The 17,587-nt window shown below is 38.6% G+C and overlaps 1 protein-coding gene across 1 annotated transcript in view; it reads left to right on the top strand.

Moving 5' to 3' along the window:
* Window positions 1-17,587, top strand: part of psme4b (proteasome activator subunit 4b) — a 187,974-nt gene that overhangs the window by 58,258 nt on the left and 112,129 nt on the right. The window contains 5 exon segments of the mRNA XM_055149918.1: window positions 669-819; window positions 5,303-5,401; window positions 8,306-8,375; window positions 13,219-13,283; window positions 17,231-17,434. Coding sequence (XP_055005893.1) covers window positions 669-819; window positions 5,303-5,401; window positions 8,306-8,375; window positions 13,219-13,283; window positions 17,231-17,434 — 589 coding nt within the window.

Raw genomic sequence — 17,587 nt, 5'->3', positions numbered from 1 at the left:
CTGGGTCCCTTTTGCGGTACAGCACAACAGTAAACAAAGCGGTCGAGATGGATGTAGACGGAGACAGACATTCTGTGTTGGCAACGATTCCCGAGGTCGAGGATTTAAAGATGGAACAAATAGAATGTTTGGTGAATTTTATCAAGGGGAAAGACGTTATTGCTATTCTTCCTACAGGATTTGGCGCATTACATACGTCACAACCAAATAGCAGCAACTGATTAAATAAAAAAGTACCTGCCTACTGTCGAGCGAACAAATCCTAATGCTGCGAGGTCATACAGTTTCCACAAAGTGAGACCGGCTGATGAATCTGGCTAGTTAAGTACTGGTTTAGACTTTAGTGTGTCTTTAGTTCTGATTTAGTCCTGGTTGAGATCCTATTCAGACCTTGCTTGGACCCACTTTACTCAATTTGTTATAATTTTGTATGTATTTCATTAATTCTTGGTTAATTAAGATTTGAAAGCGGACTATCCTGGTTCACACCTGACAGTTTCAGACCTGCTTCAGTCCAGGTTCAGTCCATCTCGAGATCTCGTCGTTGCTAATTGACAATCTGTTTGCCTCCCTGACATTTCACAGCTGTCAGGCGTACGAAGCCCTGTACATTTGCATTTGTGGATAATTGTGTTGCATTGAGGTGTTTTTTTTTTGTTTTTTTTCAGGTGTTTTGCGTTGATAGACAGCTCCACTCTGGAACAGACACGAGACGAAACCGAGACGGATACTCAGACGCAGCTGGAGAGCCTGGTGGAGCTGGGGCTATCTTCCACTGTCAGCACCATTCTCACGCAGTGCTCCATACAAATATACAAGGTACGGTAATGGATTTATTCTGCATTGTCAGAAAATGTTCCACAGTACTGCATTAAACTTGGGGCTGGGGGATATTCCAAAAAAAAGAAATCAATTTTTTTTCTATTCAGTAAAAAAAAAAAAAAAGCCAGAATCTTGATCTTGACTAAACTTATTATGTATTCATGGAGATAAGAGGGCGACAACACAGGGACAAATTACTGGCCAGGACTATGGAGGGGCAAGCACAGTAAGAAAGCTCTCTCTCTCTCTCTCGCTCGCTCGCTCTCTCGCTCTCTCTCTCTCTCTCTCTCTCTCTCTCTCTATTTCTCTTTCGCTCTCCCTCTGTCTATCTCTGTCTTTCTCTCTCTCGTCCAAGATTAGTCCTGTTTTAGTCCTGGTTCAGGCCTGGTTCAGGGCTGGTTCAGGCCTGGCTTAGTCTTGGTTTAGTCTTGGTTTAGTCTTGGTTTAGTCCTGGTTTAGACCTGGTTTAGACCTGGTTTAGTTCGTTTTAGTCCTGTTTTAGTCCTGATTCAGTTCTGATTCAGTCCTGATTCAGTCCTGATTCAGTCCTGGTTCAGTCCTGGTTTAGACCTGGTTTAGACCTGGTTTAGACCTGGTTTAGACATGGTTTAGTCCTGGTTTAGACATGGTTTAGTCCTGGTTTAGACCTGGTTTAGACCTGGTTCAGTTCGTTTTAGTCCTGTTTTAGTCCTGCTTCAGTCCTGCTTCAGTCCTGGTTCAGTCCTGGTTCAGTCCTGGTTTAGTCCTGGTTTCAGTCCTGGTTCATTCCTGGTTCAGTCCTGGTTCATTCCTGGTTCAGTCCTGGTTCAGTCCTGGTTCAGTCCTGTTTAGACCTGGTTTAGACCTGTTTAGTTCGTTTTAGTCCTGTTTTAGTCCTGCTTCAGTCCTGGTTCAGTCCTGGTTTAGTCCTGGTTTAGTCCTGGTTTAGTCCTGGTTTAGTCCTGGTTCATTCCTGGTTCATTCCTGGTTTAGTCCTGGTTCATTCCTGGTTCAGTCCTGGTTCAGTCCTGGTTCAGTCCTGGTTCAGTCCTGGTTCAGTCCTGTTTAGACCTGGTTTAGACCTGGTTTCGTTTTAGTCCGTTTTAGTCCTGCTTCAGTCCTGCTTCAGTCCTGGTTTAGTCCTGGTTTAGTCCACCACTGGTTACACTGGTAACATGAAGCTGAAACACATGAATACCAGACCACTCCAGATGGCAGTTAATGCACCTCCCATCAGAAATGTTCCACAGTACACCTTTAATCAAATTCTCTATTAACCTAATGCTAAAACAACGGAGTAATGGCATCGTCATAGAAACAATCAGTCGGTGTACCAGAAAACTTGCATAGTGCAGCTTTAAATCTGCTAAATATACGATACAAAAACAACAAACACTTATTTTTGTACAGTATTATTCACATGTTTTGCTCAGTTACTGCCTAACCACCGCTCGTCTACCATCATGGGATTTTTTCTCCTTCAAAACAAGAGCACTTTTAACTTAAATTAATTCTCTGGTCCTGGGGCTATCTCAACTCCCAACACAGTCTCTCTAGTTTGTGGCACGCTTAAAAAAAGACATTTAATTGGATCAGTGTCCTTGTCCCACAATATATGCACATAAAGACTGTATAGGATGAGGTTTGGCTGTTTTTTTATTTGAATGTTAAACCAGAACAACTCAAATTATTAACAGAGGAGTATGGATAATATAGACGCATCAAGAATCTCGGACTTCCAGTCATCGTGCAATACATACTGGGAAGGATTTTCCGAAAAAGTGAGCATCAAATCCCAGTGGGATGCGTCTATTGACAAAGCCGATCTTTTCAAGTCTTTTGAACCATATCGCTTTTGTTTCTGGTTCTGATATTGTCATATTTTAGTTTTGGGATTCGGACATCGTAATTGTGTGGTTGTTGGATGTCCTAACAGCGGAAAACGGCTCGAGAAATTTGTTTGCAAAGAAAAGGGAATCAGATGTGTGTGACTGCAAACCTCCGTTCAAACTGTTTCCCTTCCCAATGGAACTGAAAAATAGTGAAAGGCGAAGGCGATGGGCAGGATTGATCCACGGGAAGGACGGAAAAGGTAATCTTTGACCGCCTAATCATCCCGAGTTTGCAGCGAACATTTTATATGTGGAACGCCATCAAAGCAAAATCCCGATCCCTCACTCAACATCGGTTACGAATTAAAAAAGTCAACGCCAAAGCAAAAGGCACCAGCTGTTCGCCAAGAAACAACTTCCACTGCAAAGCGACCAAGACGTGATGTTGCTGTAAAACCACAAGAACAAGAAAGTGTGAGCTCAGTCTGTTTGTCTTCTGCACTTCTCGCTTAACAAATGGAATCCCGCTTTGATGGAGCTCCACATACAAAATGTTCGTTACAAACTCGGGATGATTTAGGCAGTCAAAGGTTTTCTTTTTCATCCTTCCCGTGGATCAATACTGTCCATCGCTTTCGCCTTGCACTATTTTTCAATTCCGTTGGGAAGGGAAACAGTTTGAACGGAGGTTTGTAGTCACACAGATCTAGTTCCCTTTTGCATTTATGGAGTTCACAAACAAATTTCTCTAGCCGTTTTCCGCTGTTAGTTAATTGTGTGGTTGTTGGATGTCCTATGTCCAAATCCCAACACTAAAATATGACAATATCAGAATCAGAAACAAAAGCGATATGGTTCAAAAGACGCTCGACTTTGTCAATAGATGCATCCCACTGGGAAAACAAACATAGCGGTTTGATGCTCACTTTTTCGGAGAATCCTTCCCAGTATGCATTACGCAATGACCGGAAGTCCGAGATTCTTGATGCGTCTATTGTATCTGTGGGTATTATCCTGGTATTTATTATATCTGCCCTCCCTCTGAAGTTATGACATAATTAAATTTGTGAACGCAACCTCTTGAAATAAACCTGGGAGTGATTTGAAATGGTTTAGCCTGGGTTAATACTGAGCATCCAGTACAAAAGATACATTTTTTCCAGTCCTTTTTGACGCCAGTGTAAGCTCTGCTCCCAGGACACCTCTCTTGAATTATGAATCACACAATTCAGTTTCTGTTTAAACATGTGCAAAGCCTAACAATGCATGAGAAATCCAGTGTCATAAAGATGCAATACCCACAGGTGCAGTATAGTGGCAGTGTCCTACTGTGACCCAGGCGGGCTTATGGAATATAGATACTGCTCATTACAGATGTAACAGTGGAGAATTGGAGTGAATGCATAATGTATTTGTATTAATGGGCGCATTTAAAGGTGTTGTTCAATGTCAGGTTATGAACAGAGCAAGGCCAGGCTGAGGCTAAATACTGGTTAGATGAAATGTAGAGAAATTAATGATTTAAAATGTATTGGAAAGAAGTAGCAATGGGTAGTGGCAGTAGTAGCAGTAGTGATAGAATACATGTACACGACAATGAGCATCAAACTGTGTATTTGTTATGTCAAAGTATAAAAGTAATTACTATATATCAATAAAAAAATACTGCTTTAAGTACACTCCTGATATTGTATGTAAAAATATCTACCACCACTTTTTCTAACTACACCTTGATTGGCCTTAATGAAGCATGAACAAAGATTTAATTCATGATTCAATTGATTTATCAAGAATGATTCAGGCTTAATAACTACCATATTTTTTGGACTATAAGTCGCTCCGGTGTATAAGTCGCACCAGCCAAAAAATGTGTAATGAAGAAGAAAACACACATAAGTCCCATTTTTTGGGGGGAAATTTATTTTATAAAATCAGAACCGACATTTCATCTTGAAAGTCAAGTTATAGTGATAACAATAGAACAGAGAACAACAGACTGTTAACTCCATCTCACTCCAAATCACTAAATCCATTGAATTCTTCATCCTCTGTGTCACTTCTGGGCAACTCCGCGACCTCCAGAGGTAAAAAGAGCGCTACTTCCTCTTCTGTGTAGCTGTTGTCAAACTCAGCATCATTTCCATTTAGAATTATTCTGGCCTTTCTGAATCCTGATAGGATGGTTTCAGTTGTCACTGAAGTTCAGGCTTTGTCGATCCATTCAGTGACTTCCAGGAACGTGCACCCTCCCAGTTACTGTGAAGCTGTGTTCTCCATCCTTGCTTTATTATTACTATGTAGTATATATGATATATATTCTAAAACGCTCTACTAGAGATTTGTACCTGTCTTGAAACTATATTTGATGTATCAGTCACTTGCACTCTTATTCATATATTATATTTTTACTTCTTAAACTTTATTCAAATGCTGTAATATTGAGTTGTAATTTGTACTGGAATAAGCTGTTGTTTGACATGTTTATTGTTGACTTAAGCAATTTGGACAGTTCAGCAAATCATTGAACACAACTGATTCATGACGGTACTGGTTTGAAACTGCTTCTTCATTAGTGGGAGATATTGATTTTGGTATTGATTTCTCAGCTAATGAACACTCCATACTTCTTCTAATTTTTGCCCTGGTTCATGTCTCTCTTTCTTCATTAGGTGGCGCTGCAAAAGGTGTATAATTTTGCCACTTCTAACATCTTTGAGACGTGTGTGTCTGGGAGGATGGTGGCGGACATGTGCAGAGCAGCAGCCAAGGTACAGTGAGTTTTAAAAATGTTTTTATATAATGCAGCCATTCCCAGGTTTTTCTTATCTTGAATACACCCCAACTTTGTGTCACAGTTCTCTGTTATTACTATATTTTCTTGTTTTATTGATGCCCAAAATCCTTACTCTTAAAGGGTCCATATTGCACTCTATATGATCTATGTTCTGGTGTTGTTTCCTCACCAAAAACATACCTGGAGTGGTGTTTGGTTTACTCAAACATGTGTGAATGAAACAAAACACAACTATGTGTAACGGTTGCAGATTCTTTGTCAGGCCGTACACAGAAGACAGGACACAGTGTGGAGTCAGTCCGCTTTATTCCTGTGACATATAAATACTCTATTAATATGTCTCTGCGTATCAGCACTGGCTCCCCTCCTCTGCAGTTTCCTACGTGCTACTGAGAGGGGCTTACACTTACAAACTGACTCATTTATGTAAATCATGTATGAACAACAAAATAATGTCAAATCCAGTACAGTGGAGCAGCTATCTGGAGAAACAAATGCACAATTCACACCCTTCATAAAAATAAAACAAAATAAAACATACCTGTGACATATAAATACTCTATTAATATGTCTCTGCGTATCAGCACTGGCTCCCCTCTGCAAGAATGAAAACAGCACCTTGAGACGGCTGTTCATTTTTGCGGCATTCAGCACTAGGCTATGACATTAAGCAAACTTTTACAATACAAATAAAATATACAAAACTCAAAACCAGTGCACCACAACACATTCACTACAATTAAAAAAGTTATCTTATCAATATGTGTTCTTGTATTTTTGTTAAACGTGCGCTGTTTTTGTGAAATATATTCTTTTATACCCAGACAGAACTCACCCTCTGCAGTTTCCAATGTGCTACTGAGAGGGGAAGTTAAACTACCAAAATAAAATACACAGGGGAGCAGCAATAAAATGTTAAAATGATAAAAATTCACATAAATTACAATTAAACATGAAATACAAACAAAAAAAATAGTAGCATGTGCATTTTTAACTCCGTTACATATGGATATGTTTTCATTTTAAATCTGAAAAGCAGTATCCTGTGGCTAGTGTTTCCATTCTCCTGGGTGGGAAATACTAATGGATCTTGTCTCTACTAAACATAATTTGAGACATGGACGATTCACAAATATTAAATTATAAACCCAGTGTGATGTGTTTTTGAAACACTGAAATGAAGACTCTATAAGCAATTGTATTTTTTCATAGACTTTATTTTATAAGTTTTGTGCTGTATAAGATGAGAGCGACGTTAATATGAAATCATGAGAAACAAAATGAGGGCTTACACAAGCTCGAAGAGGTCACACTGTCTTAAAAATAACAGCTAAATTATTTTATCTGCTGAATAAAAAAAAAATCCACTATGGCCCATCCCAGACCTAATGTCATGCTGCTAAGACAACACAGCCTTAGGTCTAGAGCAAAGACTTATGCTACTTGTTTAAAGTAGCTAAATCGTGGAAATCCCAAAAGATGACTGGACACATAGTGAACCAACATCAGCAGCTGGAATGTAAGCCATGACGCTACCTGATGACATTTATTTCAATGGGTTTTATCCAGTGTTGGGAAGGTTACTTTTAAAATGTATTCCCCTACAGATTACTGATTACATAACCCAAAATGTAGTTTGTAACGTAATCCATTAAATTACTTTAGGTGAGTAACGTAATCTGAATACTTTGGATTACTTGATATTGTCATGCTTTTTAAAACTACATGAATGTAGCAACCACATCCTGAAAATTCGTGTTTGTTGTCTTCAAATTGTCTGTTGAGTCCAAGTCTCCATGAACAGACTTTTGCTTACTGTCCTTTTAGTCCTGGATTAGTTCTGGTTAAATCCTGATTTAGACCTGGTTAAGTCCTGGTTTAGTCCTAGTTTTAGCATTTGTTTAGACCTGGTTTTAGTCCTGGTTTAGACCTGGTTTAGACCTGGTTTAGTCCTGGTTCAGTTCTGGCTCAGTCCTGGTTTAGTCCTGGTTTAGGCCAAAATGTGAAAACAGGAAAATACCGCCGTGTAATCCATTTATTTCAACAAAGTAACTGTAATCCAATTACCACTCACTGAAACAGTAACTGTAACTGAATACAGTTACTCATAATTTGTACTCTGATTACGTAACTCTGGTACACGTAATCTGTTACTCCCCAACACTGGTTTTCACAGTAGGTTCTTCCTTGTTTCTGACGTAAGCGTGAATAGATCCTATTAACAACTTCGGCACCATAGCCAATGATTTTGTATTGTGAGAATAAATCAGCATTTCAGGTGTTATCAGTTAAAGGTATATTTCATTTGAACATGTTTACCTCGTATCTGGGGACACAGAGGGGTCAGGTTTATGAAATTTAAAGGACCTACATTATGCAAAATTGACTGAGCTTTAAGTAGGGTTATAATATTGTTACCAAAAACATATTCATAGTTGTGTTTTGTTTCATTCACATATGTTTGAGTAACTCTTTATTAGTTTGTGTACATGTCAAAATCTCAAAATGCACTTGTTTCACCTCGTTATGTCATATAATGGTTGTTTTTCAAGTTAACAGCTACCTTTTACCTTTTATGCAATACAGATTCACAATTTTAGGGCTGAAATTATCCAAATAATTCTAATGAAGGTGTATGAAGTTTAAACACAGAGTGAGGCACTTAATGTATTACCACATGACATCACAGGGTGGAACAAAGTGGTAAAATCTACTTCCTCTTTTAACAATTTCTCATTGTGTTCCATTATTCCAGCAGTCATATCATTTGAAAGCATGGCTCCTTTTATTTGCGCCTTGGCATTTCATGTTGTGTGTGTTTAATTTTGTTTGTGTGTCTGTGTTTTTTCATCTTGTGTGTGTTTTTTCCTGTTTGCAGTGTCATCCCTCCGAGTCGCTCCGTCTGTTTGTGCCTCACTGCTGCAGTGTCATCTTCAATATCACCAAAAGTCAGTATCTCCCCCTCCCCCTCTCACTTCTCCTCTTCCCCCCTTCCTTTTTTTTTTTTTTTGCTATTTATATTATTTTTTGCTGCTACAACAAAACTTAGCAAAAAAGTTTAAGTAATAATACTAGGTACAGCCTGTGCCCATAGAAGACTTACGGATTCCAAGTGTAGCCAGCGATAACTTCAGAAGATGTGGCTGGCTACACTCCCCCATAATGTCATGTGACTCGTGATGTCATGTGACTCGTGATGTCATGTGACCCGTGATGTCATGTGATCCTTGGATCTTTTGGCATTTTTTTCCTTAACAACATGGAACTTGGCACTGCACCCACTGACCCATTAGGATGACACCCTCCAAATGTAAGATCAGTCGGATAAATGGTTCAAGAATTATCCGTGGAACAGGCAGGAGAAGACACAGACATCTCTTGCATTAATAAATAGAATTTTTTTAAGTCATAATACACTTTGTCACTTTTGTGGTATTGAGATATAGCACAAAAGAGTATTGAGAATATTACCAGTTTTGCCACATTTAAACAGTTTTCTTAGATGAAACTATCTCGGGGAGTCGCACTGTGCAATATTTAACGAGAATTAGGCTGGCTTCAAACAACAAATTACAAAGTCAAATCAGAGACTGATCTTGTGTTTATTATAAGAGACGTTTATGAGCGATGGAGCCTTAATAATCTCTGTTTGAAACCGTTTTGTTGTCCACACGAGGCAATAATTTACCAAATGTTTGTCCAACTGTTTCTTAATCACTCACAATCAAATCAACACAACGTTTTCAGAGGCGCTTGCGTTCAGTGAAGGACACACAAACGTTGGAAGTTTAATTACAAAATGACCCAGCTGGTAATAAACTATGCAATTACATTTGAAAAGCTGTGATTTAAGCCTTTAAGAGTTTGAAGTGAGGAAAAGGGAAATCCATTGTACAAAAATTATCCACTAAATGATAATTTTGGAAGAAAATGTTCTTTCTGAGAACAATTGAGTTCTGCTCGATTGGTAACTAAATCCAAATTAAATCCATCCCTAACTGGCACCAAGGAATTCTTAAATCTGTTCATGTGACACCGTAGGGGCCTGAATCTTCTCCCTGAAGGTTTAATCACACAGACCGGGCCATATAGCCAGAGCGACACCACCTAGTGCCTCCGCTCAATTTAATTTCTCTCCAGCGACTAGGTCAGGTATCGGAATACACTAGATGGTTTGCAAGAATCCCGGAAGTGCGAGTCCGGGCACCAGCCAATCAGCAAATAGCCGTGCATTCTGTGTTGGCGACGATTCCCGAGATCGAGGATTTAAAGCTTGAACAAAGAGAATATTTGGTGAATTTTATCAAGAGGAAAGACGTTATTGCCCTTCTTCTTATGGGATTTGGGAAAAGCTTAATATACCAGGTAGCCCTGTTAGCGACGCATTACATATGTCACGACCAAACAGCAGTGATTGGTTAAATAAAAAAAAGTACCGGCCTACCGTCGAGCGGACAAATCCTAATGCTGCGAGATCAGACGGTTTCCATGAAGTGAAACCAGCTGATGAGTCAGGCTAATGGCCATAGACTGCAACACTGAAATAAAACACATTTTAAAAGTTATATACGATATTTTTTCTCTGTGGCTCCTTAGTGGATGAACCAAGATCTGGTGATGGGGACTCCTGCAGTAATCAACATTATATAGTCTAAATTCACTATGGCTACGTTCACACTACAGCCTGAAGTGACCTAAATCTTTTTCTTCTTTTTTTGGCCCCTATGTGACCTGTATCTGATCTTTTAATGACAGTCTGAACGACACAGATACGATTTTTTCAAATGCGACCGAGACCACTTGGATATGTGCTCCTGAAACCGATACATATCTGATCTTTTGACATGCGACTTCAGTCTGAACGGCCAAAGCGCATTCATCCGACCTACACGTTATCAACAAGCCACAAACGTCATTATTCTGCGCTGAAGTAGGCGAAAATTGTTAATGAACTTCGTGTCACTGAAGCGAAGCACATCACCACTCACCACTCTTGGCTCCATCTCCACATCCACATGTTCCTTTCAACGGACGTCGCTGCCACTGCCCAACAAAACACCATGACCAAAAACCTCGTCCTTCTCAATCTCCTCCTTAAAACAAGTAAGTTGTTCATGTTCTGGCTCCGGTACGAGAGGAACTTTAAAATCTCCAGGTGCTCAAAGCTCGCGTCCATGTTTGGACAACTTCCGTAAACACAGAGCACGCTCACTGCGGTTGACGTCATCGTGTCTCCAGTGCACATGCGGGACACTTTCGGGCCATTTAACGTTCACACAGGGGGTCACATACAAGTCGCATTTAATTGGAAATGTGAACGACCTCGCAAAAACATCGGATTTCACAAAAAAATCAGAATTGAGCGTTAAGCCCTGCAGTCTGAACGTAGCCTTAGTGTACTATATTTTCCATGTTTTATGCTCTGTCAAATATGCCACTTAGACATGTACTGCTATAACTCAACTCATTATTATTATTTGAATCGATGGAGAGACTATTGGAGAGTTATTGCGTTTTAGTGGGACCTGGATTGATCCCTCGGAGATTGGACTCATAAGTCACTTGTCACATGAACACAAGATTAACATTTTTACTAGAGCTAGCTTTTTTTGGTTACTACACAAAAATGTGAAGTGAGTTGAGTTTTATTACCTCAAAATAATAGTACTCAAGTAGAGAAAGTAGAAACCCCCCAAAAATTCTCAAATAAAAAAGAAAATGGAGTAACAGTTTGGCAATGACATTATGGTATTTCCAAATCACAATGAAAAAGTTGCATTTGTATTTATTATATGTATGTATTTTTTCACAGTTCGAAATGATGTTGCCATAGTAGTACTTTATCATTGTTAGCAGTGTTGTAGTTGAAAATAAAATTGATTCAGAATGATACATGTGCTCGCTCTGCCCTTAAAAACCCAGAATTTTTTTTTTAAACCACACTGAAATGCACAGAAGTCATTGTCTGAAATAACTGCTGATTTCAATTCTGAGCCAAATAATCTTGATTTTGATTTTTGTCATAATCAAGCAGCCCTATGTAACTTTTTGGTTAGGGCTCTGTCACCTGTGGTTGTTTCTATGGATATGTCATTTCTCTGCCTGGGAATGTTCCACAGTATGACTTTAAACAGCTCTACCTTACATTTATTCAATTAAAAGTGGTTTTATTGCTCAAAAATGTCTAGGAAAATGGGCATTCTGACTGAACGGGCTCGCCTCTCCACAGACCTGACCCGTAACTTGGTATGGTTTGGTCTCCATGAAGATAGAGAGGTTTAATGCCATACTGTGAAACATTCCAGACTAAGCAATAACATCTCCAAGAAGAAAAGCATTTGATGGACTCGCCACCAGAAAAGTTACAGAATTATAGCCAGACTGGCGCCACCTAGTGCCTCCACTCAATTTCATTTCTCTCCAGCGAGTAGGTCAGGAATAAGGATGGGCATTTGATAAAATTAACGATCGATTATCGATTAATCATTAACGTTTTTGTATTAAAATTATCATCATTATTATTACTATCTGCACTACTAATCTGCATAAATAAATTCAACTTTACGACATATAAACCGTAACCACTGTAGAGCCACATCAGCCCGTTTGAGATTCTAATGTGTTTAATTCAGTTTTGCGCAACTCTCACAGAAACGAAACTTAAAACCGCATTGCTAATTTGCATAAACTAAGCGAAGATAAAACTACAGCTCTTGTGCACTGATGCAGTTCAACTTCTGTCAGATTAAAAGACATGACTCAGTGGAATACAGGTTAGTGTGACCATATTTTTTTGTCAAAACCAGGACACCGTACGGGGGGTTGGAGGTGGGGACTCGTCATCGACATTGAGCGACTCTCACCTGGCAAAACCTTTTCCCACTGGACACCGAAACATATGTGCTGCTTTGTACACCGTGCACATGGACTCACACTTGTCCCGAACGGAACGCGTGAAATTTCTTGTACAAATCATCGTTGCACATCGTTCGCATTTGCACTTCAGTACGTTGCAATTATCGATTAATCGACTAATCATGCCCATCCCTAGTCAGGAATCAGTATACACTAGACCAGGGGTGGGCAAACTTGTTGGCTCAGGGGGCCACAAAGGGTTCTAAAATTTGAGGGAAGGGCCGGACTAGGAGCAGATGGATGGAGTGGAGAGAAAAAAATACAACGAGATATGTAGAAAATCTGTGCTTGAATTTCAATTGAAAGTCACTATAAAGCATCACAACAAAATATATGTCTTTCTAAAACACTGAAAATTAAATTAACAAAATACTTTTTTATTTATTTTTTTTTAATAACAGTTACTATTTAAAAGCACTGAAAGTTCTGTTCTCCTTCAGGATCATCACTGTCCTCCTGACTGTCTTTATTTCAAAAACAGTAGAAGATGCAGATCTACTTTTGTTCAATGTGCGTCCCCAGAGCCAAAACTCAACAACGACCAACGCAAGGATGGAACAGTGACAGCGTGCCAGTCTGCGAGTGCCTTACATGCACATCAATATCTCTGTTACGATCGGGTTTTTTGAGTCATGATGCACGTATACGCACTAACCTTGCCCTTCTTCATACGGAATTTGGCGCATTACATAAGTCACGACCAAATAGCAGCGATTGGCAAAATAAACAAGTACCTGCCTACAGTCGAGCGAATGAATTCTAATGCTGCGAGGTCAGACGGTTTCCACAAAGTGAAACCGTCTGATGAATCAGGCTAACAGAATTACACAATGAACTTAAAATATTTATATTTCATGTTATTGGTGTGTTCTGCAGGTGAGGAGCTGAATGAAGAGAATCTGGACAAAGAGCTGCTCTGGAATCTGCAGCTGCTGTCAGAGGTGAGAAACTGAAAAGATTTTAAGAACAAATATATACATAATAATACATCAAAATGTGGATTTAAAAAGCTTAACTCAAATGGATTCAGTTACATAAGGTTTAGTTGTGGTTTAGTTTCTGTTCCTAATCTTACCAAGACATTTTTTTACTAGACATATATACCAAAAACTAATGGGAATATGTTTATGTTTTGAGGTCTCTTTTGACTTTGTGGGATACTACTAAACTTCATCCATTTCAGTAAGAGTGTATTCACAAAGCCAATTTAGAATGAGAACACTTGCGGGTAAAAACAACAAAATATTTTGGCAACACTTTATAATAACTACACCTTATTTAGCCTTAATAAATCATGAACAAAGACTTAATTATTAATGATTCACGCTTAGTAACTACTTAATTACTACCTGAATTAGCACTTAACTTGCACTTAATTCGCCTGTGCTGTAAATAGTTACTCAATACTTCTTTATTACTCATGAACTAACCATTTGCATGTTTACAAATGCATATTTAAGTACACGTTTGAGCATTTATTAATGGATTAGCAAGCTATGAGAGAATGATTTACTAATAATACAATGCAATGATAATTCAGGCAGCTATTATCTGTTAGTTAAGTCTTTCTGAGAGCTTTTCTAAAGTGAAGGCTAATTATGCTTTATGAAGCATTTGTTAAGGTTGGTCAAATTCCAGAGAAACAATAATGCATTACTAGTAAATCATTCTCTCATGGCTTACTAATCATTAATAAATGCTCAAATTTGTACTTAAATATACATTTACAAATGGACATGCAAATGGTTAGTTCATGAGTAATTAAGTAAGAAATACTTATGAGTAACTATTTACAGCACAGGCAAATTAAGTGCAAGTTAAGTGGTAATTCCGGTAGTAATTAAGTAGTTACTAAGCGTGAATCATTATTAATTAAGTCTTTGTTCATGCTTTATTAAGGCTAAATAAGGTGTAGTTATTATAAAGTGTTACCAATATTTTATCGGAAGTGCCTTTCGATTAGACGGTGGCAGCGTCTTTGGGGCTTAAAAACGCAAAAATCTGAAACCACCCTCCAGAGTGGAAAAGTTGAATACACTCTGCCTTAGCATTTCCATCTACACTGCCCAAGACGCAAAACTCTGGTCAAATCTGCTCAGGTCGTGTACATGTTTAGATCACATACACACAGTACACAGAAACAAACATGTCGGATCATTTCTATGCATCGGATCTTCAGCTCTAATAAACTTACAGGAGGCATTCCAATAAATGTACAAAATATGCATAAATATTATTAGTGAACAGAGAAGGATTTGCAATTACCTCTGTCAAATTCTGGATGCACCAGGTCATCGCAGGTGATTCAGACGGATGTGGACAAGACCTGGGAGAATCATTTGATGGTGGGACAACTATGTGGAAGGAGTAGCTGATGAAAATGTGTGGCGTGAAAACTTCCGTATGTCCAAAGACGCCCCTGTTGCTTTAAGTACAAACATACCCAATCGAATCGTCTAAACGCGGAATAAAAAGTGAAGACGCGACGCCACTTTTGCATCTTCTGCTCAGACCGTCTTCATATAAACGTAGCCTAAAAAACCTTTTGTCTTCTTCAATTTGCGTTACTTGAAGTCTGTAACACACTACAGAAAACCATTAACAACATTTTCTAAGACGTATACCCCGTTCATTTTGCTAACACTTTTTAAATCCCCCTGTTCGTTTTACATAAAGTAGAAATGATGACCGTGTGTGACTTTTCTCTGCACCGTGCCTCTCCCTGGTCGTAAATATGGCGTGCTTTGTCGTTAAACAGAACATATTGATACCCTTTCTGTTTTGTTTTATTACTCCTGGGAGTGTAATGTGTGCTCGCCGCGCCCAGATGCTCAGATTTATAGAAGAGGCTCAATATTTAAGATGCCACTCTCCTCAGTACTGCGTCCGTGTGTGGATACTAAAGGCCTGTACAAGTATCTGCTATGTTAATATCCATGATGCAGGAAACTAAATATAATTGTGAACTCTTCCTTTTCTGTATTGCTGTTTTTATGTTTACTGAGTTTAAATTTCAATCTGCTTCATATCTGCTTCTAATGCAATAATAACAAAACAAAACAAAAGGAGGTAACAACATTATAACATGGCTTAAAGCTCATAACAATCCATTCTGTGTAATATAGGATCTTTAAAGGTAATAATAACAATTAAGATTTATTTCAGCGACTGGTGGAAGATGGTGGGGCTGGTTATAACAGCGCCAAATGCATATAAAATGGTTTTTAAAATGGTTTTTATTACTCATGTTTGCTTTGAGCCAGATTACTTGGCTTAATTTAACCACACCATAGACAAACACGGAAATAAAATACATTTTGAAAGATATACAAGTAGTAGATGATGGTGGGGGAACCTGCAGCGTTATCTCATCTTCGCCTAGTCCGCTATACTTTACTTGTTTTATGCTAAAATAAAATGCCAGTTAGACATGTCCATAACTTATTTTTTTATTTGCACTAATTATGATGCAAGAAATTATATTTATATAGCTGTAATGGGGCGCATTCCAGACAAAGCAATAACATCTCCATGAGAACAAGTTGCGCATTGCACCTTTAAAAAATGTATTGCAATAAAAATATAGTAACATCAATAGCTACAATATAAGTTGGCTTCTTTTACCACTCAAACAAATCCAAAACATGCACAACAGGTAAAATTTCCAGCATAGATACTGTATTTTTTGGACTATAAGTCGCTCTGGAGTATAAGTCTCACCAGCCAAATAATGCATAATGAAGAAGAAAAAAAACACATATAAGTCGCACCGGACTATAAGTCACACTTTTTGGGGGACATTTATTTTATAAAATCAGAGATCAGGAACAAACATTTCATCTTGGAAGTCAAGTTATAGTAAAAACAATAGAACAGAGAAGAACAGACTGTTAACGTCACATATGAACAGTTCTTCAGATTAAACTATAACATAAACAACAGATCAGAACAAGTTTAACAAACTCTCCATCTCACTCCAAATCACTAAATCCATTCAATTCTTCATCCTCGGTGTCACTTCTGAGCAACTCTGTGACCTCCGGAGGTAAACAGAGCGCCGCTTCCTCTTCTGTGTAGCTGTTGTCAGACTCAGCATCAGTTCCAGTTAGAATTATTCTGGCCTTTCTGAATCCCGACAGGATGGTTTCAGTTGTCTTTATGTTTGTTCTAAATTTTAAATTGTTAGTGGCAGAGAACTAATGGTGCGATCGACTGACATGATACCAAACAGGACAGTGGCTCTTTCTCTTTCTTCTGCAGCCGACATGTGCAGTAGAGTGCGAAGTGACAGTGGTACAGGAGTACACAAGCCTAGAGCGCCCTCTCGCAGCTGTCAGTGTGAAAATTTTAACATATAAGTCTCAATGGAGTATAAGTCACAGGAAACACCCAAACCATGAAAAAAAGTGCAACTTATAGTCCGAAAAATACGGTAGTCTTGATGATCATGACAAGTTGCCCCAGTTGCTTTCAAGGATGCAGAGGACTCATTTCCCTACAAGGACAATAAAGTGGACCTCAACCTTAAACTCAGTTATTTATAAAAAATAATGAGTGCTACATACTCTATAACTTGCTTAGACTTAGAAAACTTAAACTTTATTGATCCACAATGGAAATTACTTGAACCCAGTAGATCACACATCACATTAAATTACAATAACTAAGAGTAAAACATATACAACTGATAATAAAACTTCTAAATAAGTAGCAATAAAAAATAGCAAGAGACTGGTGTCAAGTTAGGCATAATTATATAAATGTATATGTACAAGTAAAGTAAACAGAAATTTTGTAATATAAATACAGTGTATCACCGTTATATACAAGAAGTCGTAAGGAAAACGGTGCAAAGATGATATGGTAAGTACGTTTGTTTGTTTTGCAGGTGACTCGTGTGGATGGGCAGCAGCTGCTAAAGTACAGAGCCGAGTTGGAGAAGGTTCTGCACTTGTGTCTTCGTGTGCAGTGTAAACGGGCCTACACTTTGGCCTGTAGTTTACTGGAACACACCCTGCGCTCTCTCTCCCTCACCTACCCCACCGAATACAGAAGCACTGCAGGAGGATTCGATACAGAGCTCCCCATCAGGGTAAATCACACTTTAAAGGTGCATTGTGTAACTTTTATGGTGAAGCGTCCGTCAAAATTCTTTTCTGCATGGAGATCTTACAGCTTTGTTTTGAATGTTTCACAGTACAGTAATAAATCTTCCTATCTTCATGGAGACCAAACCAGACCAAGT

Source organism: Boleophthalmus pectinirostris, unplaced genomic scaffold (assembly GCF_026225935.1).
Source record: "Boleophthalmus pectinirostris isolate CB_2022bp ecotype Guang Dong unplaced genomic scaffold, ASM2622593v1 HiC_scaffold_14, whole genome shotgun sequence".
Taxonomy (NCBI): Eukaryota; Metazoa; Chordata; class Actinopteri; order Gobiiformes; family Gobiidae; genus Boleophthalmus; species Boleophthalmus pectinirostris.
The sequence above is the reverse complement of the archived record's forward strand: the minus strand, read 5'-3'. Positions and strand labels throughout refer to the sequence as shown.